Genomic DNA, 11,398 nt, shown 5'->3' with positions numbered 1-11,398 from the left:
TTTTCATGACTGAATAAACAAACCGACCTTAAAAGACAACACAATTTCATTGTGTTTTTCTTTCATTATATGTGGCGGACCCTGCCACCTTTCTAACTTCAAACAGTGTTCTGGGACCTTATTTTCCTCTGAGAACAGCTCGTTTATTCAATTATGGAAAAGCAAATATTTCTGAGTTTGTCTTATCAACTCATTGATTTGGTAAATATTAAAATTCTGAGTTTGAATTTCTTCTCCCAAACGACATAGTGCCCCTTTAAGTGTAAAAATACAAAGTATCAAAAGAACAAGTTAAAGTAAATTATACATATATCTTCATGTCAGTAACGTATACTTAGCGTCGACTGATTATTGTCCTGATTGATTATCAGGTCAGATATTCAGCATTTTTCACATGATCGTAATCTCTGTTGTTGTTTTATTTATCTGATGTTAATTTAAAAATGCACTACTTTGGCTCTGATGCAGCATGAAATCTGCAACGTAACTAAACTTATCAAATAAATGAGTAAAAAAGTGCAGTGTTTGCCTCCAAAATGTAGTGGAGTGGAAGCATAAAGTAGAAAATGGTACAAATATCTCCAAATTTTACTTAAGTACAGTACTTGAGTAAATGTACTTACATCCGATCACTGCATAAAACTGATACTGATACAAATACAGTTATAAGGTTGTTATATGCTTGTATGAGCCAAAGCATAAACCCAAACAGTCCATATTTCATATATAGCGAGGCATTTGTGAGGCAACAGCCAATATTACTGCAGTGAAATATTTGTCAGTAGTTGGTGACACACAAGCAATTTTTTTAAATGAAATAATTTTAATTAAAGAAAGTTAATCTCTAGATGGTTTTGATATTTGACATTGGGTCCGACAGCGTTGGTACAAAGCCTTGTGGTGAAGGAGGATGTTAAATCAAAAGGAAGCTGTCATGAATAGAAATTAATTAACACCTATAATCACCTTTCTGAGCTGCAACTCCTCAATCTTCTTCACCAGTACATGCCATCACAGCAGGCTACAAAGTAAAATGTAGCAAAAAGGGGAACCCTTTTGACTCAGTAATTGTTTACCTAATAAATATTGAGGAAGTGTTTACATTTCTACTTCAGCCAAGCTCTGAACTTTTGGCTTTTGCTATTTAGACAGTGACTGTGTCATTGGTGGTCAGTCAAACTACAGTTTGAACTCTTCTTACACTGACTTTAATCAACACAAAACAGTGAAACGGTGATTTATTCAACAAATTTATTTCATACTCAGAGTGAAACAAGACTGTTACATGACTGATATGAATAATTCATACTTATTCTACAGATAGTCCCCTTAATCACCCCAGCTGTAGAATAAAAGCCCACCCTGTTTCAGACTTTACCAAAGGGTTGGAAAATCATCCATTCACCATCAACACTGGCAATGGACTGATGCACTGATAAGTACACAATAGCTCTCAACTTTACAATACTTAAGATTTCTTAAACAATTGTGAACAAATTCATCTAAATCAAGAATACTTTGAACAAAGGCACAAGAAAAAAAAGTATCAAGAGGAATAGTTTTCATTTTAATTGTGGGAAATACTGAATTGCTGTCTTGCAGACTTTTAATGAGAAGATCGATATCGCTCACGTCTGCATTGAGAATGGAGCTGGAGCAGGGAGGTGATTAGCTTGGCATTAAGACTAGAAACAGACTCTCTCCAAAGTTCAAAAATAAGTCCATCGAAACCTCCAAAGACAGTTCAAACATAAGACAGTTACTTAGTGCAACTACTTTTTAACCGTTTTCACATCCAGCTCTCGGCAAGATAGTGAATAAGACCATTTCCCAAAATGCTCAACTATTCCTTTAACAAAAAAAATTTAATTATATAAACTCAGAGTCATTTAACAGTAAAAATGGTGGGAGCAGGTATGGAGATTTCTTAATTTGCCTGAAAATGAAAAAGGGTTTCATGGGACTGTGGGGGGTCACTGACTGGTCCGGACAGATGTTAAGGATGAGAAGTCACACACACACAGGGTGCAAAAGTCATTCATCATTCTTGTCTTCCTCCTCAGCCTCTGCTGCCTCTACTCCTTCCTCCTCATCCAGCTCAGCCTGTAATCCCTCTTCGCCAATCTCATCACGCACAACATATCCCTCTTCCTCCTCCTCCTCCTCCTCCTCTCCAACTTCAAAACCTTCCTCTTCTTCATGATTCTCCTGCTCCTGCTGCTCCTCCTCCTCCTCTCCCTCCATTCCCTGCTCCTCTTCCATCTTCTCCTCCTCCGCTGCTGCTACTGCTGCTTCACCCTCGACTGCCTCCTGGCCCGTCTCTTCCTCAGCCACTGGCTCATCCTTGACTGGTGCATCTGCCTCTGCCTCTGCCTCTGCATCGGCATCTGCATCTGCGTCTGTCTGGTTGTCTGCTGTCTCACTGGTCAACTCCAGCTCAGACACGTCCATCACCATGGAGTCCTCTGGATCCTGGTCGTCTTGGTTACCAGTGAACGGGTTTTCACCCTGACAATAAAGAGAACATTGCTAAGTACATTTGTCTGCATATAAGTCCTGCGTTAATGATCAGCTGGAGTGAATTCAGCAGGATTTAAGTCTCTACATATGCATGTCTCAGAAGGCTCTTCGCACAAAAGCTCAGAGACTTTTGATGATGGCCCTTTCACACCCAATCATGATAGTATCACCTGATAACAATTAACCTGTTTACCTCTGGAATGTTCCAAACAGGTAAGAGCACCAAAGTCAATGTGTGATGTTGTGAAACTAAGAAGGGGGTGTTTGCTCGTCTCACTTGTACTGTGGTTAAACGCATGCAATTACACTGTGTACACAGACTCTGTTCTTTCTATTTGCATTGCTAATAACGTGCACTTTGCTTGCCAGCCCGAGCTTAGATACACAACAATGCACATACCTTGAGGTAGCTCTCCAGTTTCTTGCCAATGAGTTTGTGGTTGAGGATGCTGCGAGCAACTGAAAGACTGGCCCTCTTCGACTGCTCCATTATACCCTTGAGAGAGAGCGAGAGAGAGAAGAGTTCCAGGTCAAACACAGGACAGACTGCAAAACATCCAATGACCAAACATCGTTATTGTAAGTCATCCAGCATTGGACACATGGCGATGTTATAATACACAAGTTCAGGTAATGCTGTAATGCTTTGGAGGGTTCTTTGTTCCTTTAACAAACATGTCACTGCATTTAGTTTTATATTTGCTGGTTATCTGACATACCTTGCGGTTGTAGTTGTGGTCAGGAGACTTTATGTGTTTCTGTATCAGGTGGGGCTGCATGGGAATGAAAAGGTCACACGCTGCGCAGTGGGCGGCTTCCACCTTCCTCATGAAGTGCTCCATGCCGAGGTCTTCACAGAAAAGAGCAAATATTGCAATAAGCGATCACAAAGACAAGATTAACTCTATTCTTTCTTTCTACACACATGCTGTGGTCGCTGCTTACCCCTGGTGAGGTCTTGTTCTTTGTACATCTGGCAGATGGCAGCGCTGTGGTTCTCCAACTGGCTAACCCTCTGCTCTGTCTTCTTGAACTTGTTCTGCAAATATTCCTACAAAAGCAAAACCATGAAGTGTTTATTAGTTTACACTTCACGTAACAGATATTTCATCAGTGGCGACTCAGAAGCAAGACTGCACGATATGATTTCATATTCCATCTATGGAGAACATGAATCCCTTGCATCTATATTAGACTGAATGTCTAAGTGTGACGTTTACCTGTAGGAAGTCTGTAGTGGGCTTGGACAGTTGGCCTGAAAGGAACTTAAAGTGGTCCTTGTGGAAGCGACTCTCAAGATGAGTTTCCATTTCTTCCTTGTAGAACGAACGGAACTTGCACACAGAGCAGGCAAACATCACCCTGAAAAGAAAAAGGCACAGTGTGATATCAGTGTATGAAACACAATCCGATTATAAATAATCCACATAACTACTGTACAGATCGTATAACCCCTTGAGGCAAATTGGGAATCGTGGTACTGGGATATACATATAAAATTGACTTGAAAACAAAGGCAATAAACTACTCTCACAAACATTAAGAAAGCAAAAAGAGAGGATGAAGACGAAGGATGGTGAAGCAGTAAATCTCGACCCAGGCTCAGGGTATACAGTGTGTCCTCTCACCTTTCCAGGAAGCCCCTCCTCTTCCTCATTTTTGGGTGCTTGTCCTGGCCTTGGGTTGGCGTCTGTTTGCCCTGTGGACTTTTCTTCTCATCCTGTTTGGGGGAAGCTAAACACAAGCACAAAAGATGTTAGGCATGCCAAGATTTTCATGGGAGGTTAATAGTGAGGTACACTGACACAGCATGTGTCACGAAAGGATTTTAAAAGAAAAAAGAAATCAGTGAAGAGCAGCTGTATTTAAAGCTTACCTTTATCTCCATCTGCAGCAGGTTTTGTCTCCTGTAAAGGAAAGTATCCAATTACTTATTTATTTAGAAAAATGTGCTGAACAGCTTAGTTTTTCTTGAGGAATACAATTGCTTTATATGTTCAAAATAAAATATTGCAATCAACAATGACAAACAGGCAATACTTGGATACTTCTGCCCAAGCTTCATGACATGACTACTGAGTCCAGCTTAGACCTGACACGAAGTCAACATGTTTTCTGCCATCAAAGTTAGGGTTGGTTGATTATTTTAGAAGCATCTTTTGTTATTATTTGTAAAAAATCTCTGAAAATCCAGACAGCAATGAATATGGTGCCTGTGGTTATCACAGGCTTCTAATACGCCTATTTACTCATTTAATTTGACTTGTATAACATGACTGGATGGCCCACCTTTCTGTCTACCTGCATCCGTACCTGTGGTAGTGACACATGAATTAAAACGTTTCCCAAACTAGCTTGAAATCAGTGAGGAATAACAATAGCCATGTTAGTTGTTTACCTTCATTATAATGTCGTTAGGTGTTTTCTTACATGTGACTGAGAAATCCCGGGTTGAGGTACGTTCAAGATAGCCATTTTGTTTGCGTTTATGTGATTGAGGCATTTAACAGACTTTTTTATGTATGTATTTATGAGACTAATAAGGCTAAGAGAGACTGCTAAATGTAGCAAACATCTCCCAGCTGGTCAGCGAGAGCTACAGGGCAGTCAATGTAGTCGGGCAGTGCGAGTAGATGTGATTTGGAAGAGTGGCTTTGGAGGGAGGCCTGAAGAGAGGGGGTGGGATTTTTTTCAGTTGGATATTTCCAAATTTAGCCTGCTCTTGTTGGTTTCTACAATCTCACCAACCCCAGCTTTAACCTTGGCTACCGTTTAAGTGAGCATGAACAAAAATGAAAAAGGCCCTTTTACATGAAAACACACAACACTATTTATTTCAGCCTCTTTGTCAGTGAGTCTTTTAGACAACTGCTGCAGTTACAGAACAATATAATCTCATCTTTACTTGCATTTCCGTTTAAATAACACTCAGTAAATACATTTGAGGAGATAGTGTTGTTTGATTAGATCAGTTTATTTAGTGGTTTATTCATTGGGGAAGTTGTTAATGCAGCCCAATATGGGAACAAATAAGACTTCATAGGCCATTTTTTTTACAGATCAAAATGAATCAAGAGTTCCTGTCACATAAGCTCGATCTACTTACAGCAGCATCGGTCTTCGTTTCGCTGCTGTCACCATTCTTCTCTGCTTGCTCTATGGAAACAGAGCACGGTAACATCAGACCAAGACAGACATAGAAATGTTGTCTGCCCAGTATGATTTTTTCCCCCCATTGAAAACATCAAGAATTTGTTGAAGTACCTTGGCTAGCTTCTGACCCTGCACTTTCAGTCTTGTTGATCTTTGACTCTGGCTCATCAGCTGCAGTAAGTGTCTGCTTTCTCTTCTTCTGGACATCACGTTGCGGTTTCACCTGCTACAGTCAACAAAATCAATTTGCACTCAAATACATTTTCTGACAAAAACACGAGAACTTAACAACACATGAGTGAACTCAAAACTTAATGCTTATTAACGGCAATTAGCAGACTGGATATCCTCATTCTCTGGGCATATACTCATCAGTAGTGTAAGCCTTATCTTGAGACTACCCAGGATTGGGGCGAAAGAAAAGGAAATCAAAATAAAATCCACGATGTGAAACCATTCAACAACCCGACAGGTAAAAAAAAGACAAAGAACTGGGCAGGGAGAGTTGTCACTTGCCATTACTGTACAAAAAGGGCCGTTCCGTGTGGCATTTCTGACCACATTAAATAAGGGCTGGGCGGAGTAAGAGGGGCAAGATATGTGTATGATGTGTTGGGGATTATTTGTCACAAACTGCTATAAATGACACATAGCAGGCACTAGCACTTAAGGCTGACTTGCCAGTTGGTTGAAAACACAAAAGGAGGGAATCAGAAAGGGCTAAACTTGTGCCCAGTGTCTGAGGAGGTCTTATTTGGCTGGAGGTACTTACTTTGTTGAGGGGTCTCTTTCGGCCTCGCTGGCGGCCAGCCCGTGGGCCCCCTCCAAAATGCCTCCCAGGAAAGTCGTGAGGCCCTTGAATGGAACCCTGATGGAAGCCCCCACTCTCAGGGTACATGCGGTTGGACAGGAGGGATGGGAGCTTGCCTCTACCACCTCCTGGAGAGTGGCCGCGGTGGGACTGGCCACCACTACCACTTCCCCGCCCACCTCCGCCTAATGGAGTGGGGTCAGACCTGCGGTTTCCAAAACCTCCTCCAGCTCCTCGGCCCCCGGCACTTCCACCCCTTCTGGGGGAACGTCGGCCTGCTCCAGCCCATCCTCCTCCACCTCCACCCCCAGAACCTCCTCCCTGGGCACTGCTGAAGGAGTCCCTGATATTCTGTCGCATCTTAGCGACTCCATAGGAAGAGGAGGGGCTGTCAAAGCCTCCTCCTCCCCCTAGCCCAATTCCCCCTCCGAAGCCCGAGCCTCCTCGCTGACCCAACAGCATGTTGTCCCCACGGCCATCGCCATAACCATAGCTACTGCCGCCAGATCTGTAGAGATCTCGGGAGGAGGTGAGAGCGGAGGAGCGCGAGTCGAATGACTCGTACTGGTCATACCTGTGGGAGGGAGGGAGGGAGAGGGTTGATAGAGAAGAGCAGAGAGCAGGGGAGGCAGGGAGGGCAGTCAGGTTTGGATTTCTCCACCTGCTTTTCCTTCTCCTCCATGGTCTCGCTTTCTCCTTTCATTTTTCTTGTCACTCCCAGCTTTATTTCAGAAACCACATTAGATCAGAAATGAATGATCCAAAATAAGTTAACACCCCGCGTGTGGTCTTTTATAATAATGATTTTTCTCTTATCATTTAAAAGTTTACAAAATCTCTTCCAACCACATTCTCTGTTGGAGGTCAAACAGTTTTCTGCAGATTAGAGGAAATGCAGTTTCTTGGGCTGTGAACCCTTGAAGAGACACGAGCGTGGTCCATCAGAACCAGTGATGTCTTGAGACAGGTGCAAGAAGTGAAACATCCTGGGAAGTGACTGGATTATGGTAAATTCTTTAGAAAGGGGATGAAACATAAATTGGGCCTTTTTTTCATTGAGTGTTTTTTGCAGATACCACAGGCAGCCTTCAATTAACAGTTTGGCTTGAAGGTAATATCAAGCTAACACCTGCAAACTCATCTCTCTTGCATAACCTAAAGCCAGAACACAGGGTTAGGTCAAATGGAGGATGAGAGAAACAAAGTGGTATGAACAAATAAAACAAGTCAAGACAAAGGCAATGTTCAGGGAGTGTTGGGTAAAGATGGACTGGCTTCATGCGCATGGGTGTTACAAACGGAAAAGTCGGTCTACGCCTCCAATGAGTGGCCATGCATTTTCACGACACCTTAGGCTTTGAGGAATCACAACAACATTTTCTTCCCGGCGATCGGACGAACCACAACATGGCAAATGGGCACAAATGAAAGCTTCCTCGGATGCTGGGGCATTCAAATGCAGCCGGTGAGCAACTCACACCCTTTTCATCAGACAGGACATAAGGCATACGCATTCCCGCCAAGGCTGAGTGTAGGTGCAAGTAAATGCCACAGCAGGCTAAAAACTGCCCAATTTACTCTAGCAACCTGACAAGTCTTAAACAATAACTGAGTTTCCAACCACATGGACATACTCTTTGTTTACATGTATTTTACAGGCCCGTGTTCTACTACTATTCAAGGCCTGTTTGACTTTTAAATTACCTATAGCATTCAAAAGCCTGAGCATCTTTTTATATCAAAATGTGAATCAACACTTACTGAGATACCTTTTCAGACGAATCTAAATACAACATCTAACTGGTTGGATATTGTCCAGGCATAAGGCCACTTTAAGAAACAATGTTCTCAACCAACCACATGCCACAAATAAGATGTTATTTTACTAGGGGTGTCACGATTTCAATTCCAATTTTAAAACTGATTGAAAATGAGCTTTCAATTTCAGTTAACGAAATCAAAAGCAGGATCGGTGATTCTGCCAGTATTTTTTCCCTCTCCACTCTCACCTAGTTGTGAGCGTTCAGAAAAACAAACACTGGTAACCTGCAGCTGCACTGCCAGACAGCTCTCGTCTGAACCATTGGGTGCATTCTGTTTTTATTCAGAGATGCTTTTTTAATTTGTTTGGGAGGGGGGTATACATGAGACAGATTAAAAAAATATGACCATGTGAAAAATTTACACTAAATTGGTATTTTTGTTGTATTCTGGAATCTTTATTTTTGGGGAATGGTATTTAAACGTGCTTAACCTCACCCTGCAAAGAGCCACTAGGACAAATTAAAGCGGTTGTTGTAAAACATCCCTATCGAACATCATAATCAAACGGCATAGTCTTCAGTGTTGGAAAACAAAGAGGTTTAAACTGACTCAAATTATGATCTTAAAATATAAAAACAAACTGAATTGAGGATTTGGAGAATTGTGACACCCCTATTATTTAAGTCTTCTTTTTAAATGAAAAGACATTACTGGTAAATGTAATACTCGCACTGACATGGACGTGTGGTGGTGGTATCTGACTGATGAACGGTGAAAGGTATAAAGTTATTACCTGTCACCCCGAGACCCTTTTCCAGCCTCCAACTGAGTGAGCATGTCCAGGCGCTGGTTGATCTTAGCAATAACTGCATCTGCATGTGTGCCGGTGGAGGAGAGCAGGGAACCTCCTGACAGACCTCTCTTCATGTGGCCGCCGCCACCTCCTCCTCCTCCTCCATATCCCCCGAGCCCAGACATCGAGTCCTTGTAGCCTCCTCCATACAGGTCAAAACCACCAGAACCTGGTAAAGTGAGAAATGAAAAGATGTTAAACTGATCACTATCACCTCAGTTACTAACTATACGAATAGATCGTAATAAAAACAACACTTATTTAACGTTTTACACAACATCACTCAGCTCTGGTTTAATTTAAAATTACAACAACAACTTTGTGTTGGCTGCAGCCCTGCGATGGAGCATAAGAGTGGGGTGTCTTTGTGCAGTGCAGGAGTATATTCCCTCGTTTCCTCACCTCTGCTGCCTGATCCTCCTCCACCACCTCCACCTCCCCAGCTGGAGTAACCTACAAAAGAAGACAATGCGTTGGTACAACCGACCTGAGGTGTAACAGAGGCTGATTTTCAACATTTTCCTCAGGAATAGCAAACAAAGTCCACTGAACATGCAGGTTAATGATGAGTGAACAGGGCTCAACTCTTCACTAGGAAGCTGGCTGGTATTTCTCCAACTTTAGATTCAGACAGTGTCTCTGTTAGCTTTCTTATTTACTGGCGAAATTCACAGCTGTGTTCGTGAAGGCAACGCTCAACCGACTTAAGTTTTGGAAGCATTTTTGTTGAGGCGGCCATTTTATTAACCAGCATTTAAAGTCTGCTAATGCCACGCTGCCTCCATTTTAACAGAATTGGGAAGCTAACTTATGCAAAGCATTTAACACGCCCTTTAACAACTGAAACAATGGGCCTCGCAGCCCGCTACGCTAGCATGTTAGCAGAGGAAAAGCCTGGCGGCGAAATGGCTAACCCAGCTAGCTACATTTCGTTGTTATTAGCAAACGGGCTTGGCGTGCAATTACTTATTTTTTTTGTTTGCATTGAAATTAGTTACGATCGGGTCACCAGCACAGTAAATAGGATAACATGACAACGCAGTTAGCTAGCTAACACTTAATAGTTTCACGCTACAGCCGGCTATGGGAAGCTAACGCTAGCTATCTGAGCTAGCTAACAGCTAACACACTGGGCCTGTGTTTCACGCTAATAAAGCATGTGGCTAAATGGGAATTTCTACCCATGAACGGAAGCCATGGTGGATGTATTTGCACCGTATGTTAGGGTGTAAAACATCAGTACGATGAGCAGTAGCCAGTGTATAATTACCAGAACCGTAGCCTCTGCCGTCCATGGTTTATTAGAGCGCTGTTCAAACAATCCGATCGCAGAAAGCAGCGGCGGCTCCGGTGTTGTGTCGAGCTCCGTGTCCACTGCGAGCTGTGCCTCCCTGTGGCCCCGCCCCCTCCAAACAGTGCGCGTTCACGAAAAGCCCGCCTACGGGACGCTGTGCTCGTGCTCGTACCACTGATTTTTAGTAAGATTTATTTGTACGGAAGCTCATTAGTGCCAATATAGAAAATAAATAATGAAAAGTAAAAAATAAGCTTGATGAAAAAAATAATACCTTAGTATGTCATGATTATGAGATTAAAAATGTCAAAACTATGAGATAAAAAATTATCATTATGAGATAAAAAAAATCCAAATTGTGACCCAAAACTCCTAATTACGAGATATATAGTCATAATTAAGAAATAGAAAGTCAAAATTGCACCATAAAAAGTCATAATTATGAGACAAAAAGTGGAATAATGAGATATAAAGTTCTACATTATTAGTTAAAAGTCATGATTATAAGATTAACAAATGTCAAAACTATGAGATAAAAAATTATCATTATGAGATTAAACAAAGTCAAAACTATGAGATAAAAACAATATCATTATGAGGTTAAAAAAATCTAAATTATGACCCAAAAGTCATAATTATGAAATAGAAAGTCAAAATTATGACATAAAAAGTCAAAATTATGACACAAAAAGTGGAATAATGACATAAAAAGTTCTACATTATTAGATAAAAGTCATTATTATAAGATTAACAAATGTCAAAACTATGAGATAGAAAATTATCATTATGAGATGAAAAAAAATCAAAATTATGACCCAAAAGTCATACGTACGAGATATATAGTCATAATCACGAAATAGAAAGTCAAAATTATAAAGTCATAATTATAATCATAATTATGAGTGGAAATAATGAGATAAAAAGTCAACATTTATCTAATATTTAAACTTTTAAACTCATAATCATGACTTTTTAAATCTAAGAATTATGATTTCTTATCTCA

The 11,398-nt window shown here is 41.2% G+C and overlaps 1 protein-coding gene across 2 annotated transcripts; it reads right to left on the bottom strand.

Annotated features, from left to right (window-relative positions):
• Window positions 1-1,237: 1,237 nt before the first annotated feature.
• On the bottom strand, window positions 1,238-10,486 carry akap8l (A kinase (PRKA) anchor protein 8-like). 2 transcript variants are annotated; one of them, XM_073463470.1, is made up of 13 exons: window positions 10,372-10,486; window positions 9,504-9,554; window positions 9,042-9,270; window positions 6,446-7,058; window positions 5,785-5,899; window positions 5,627-5,676; window positions 4,397-4,427; window positions 4,149-4,254; window positions 3,741-3,882; window positions 3,466-3,571; window positions 3,240-3,370; window positions 2,921-3,016; window positions 1,238-2,508 (listed from the first exon to the last, which is right to left on the bottom strand). In XM_073463470.1, the coding sequence occupies exons 1-13, from the start codon at window positions 10,394-10,396 to the stop codon at window positions 2,035-2,037; spliced, it is 2,169 nt and encodes a 722-aa protein (XP_073319571.1). In that variant the 5' UTR covers window positions 10,397-10,486; the 3' UTR covers window positions 1,238-2,034. The 2 variants fall into 2 exon arrangements, with proteins under 2 accessions (XP_073319571.1, XP_073319578.1); XM_073463477.1 differs by lacking the exon at window positions 9,504-9,554 and having other exon boundaries at window positions 10,378-10,411.
• Window positions 10,487-11,398: the final 912 nt, after the last annotated feature.

This window comes from Pagrus major, chromosome 1 (genome assembly GCF_040436345.1).
Source record: "Pagrus major chromosome 1, Pma_NU_1.0".
NCBI classification, from domain to species: Eukaryota; Metazoa; Chordata; class Actinopteri; order Spariformes; family Sparidae; genus Pagrus; species Pagrus major.
The sequence above is the reverse complement of the archived record's forward strand: the minus strand, read 5'-3'. Positions and strand labels throughout refer to the sequence as shown.

Bases quoted from the DNA above. Each gene is read 5' to 3' on its own strand.
- akap8l (XM_073463470.1), bottom strand. From the start codon at position 10,396: ATGGACGGCAGAGGCTACGGTTCTG. The intron at 4,255-4,396 runs GTAAGCTTTAAA...GCTTGTGTTTAG, and splicing joins TGCTGCAGATGGAGATAAAG to CTTCCCCCAAACAGGATGAG. The intron at 3,371-3,465 runs GTAAGCAGCGAC...TTTTCTGTGAAG, and splicing joins AGAACAAGACCTCACCAGGG to ACCTCGGCATGGAGCACTTC.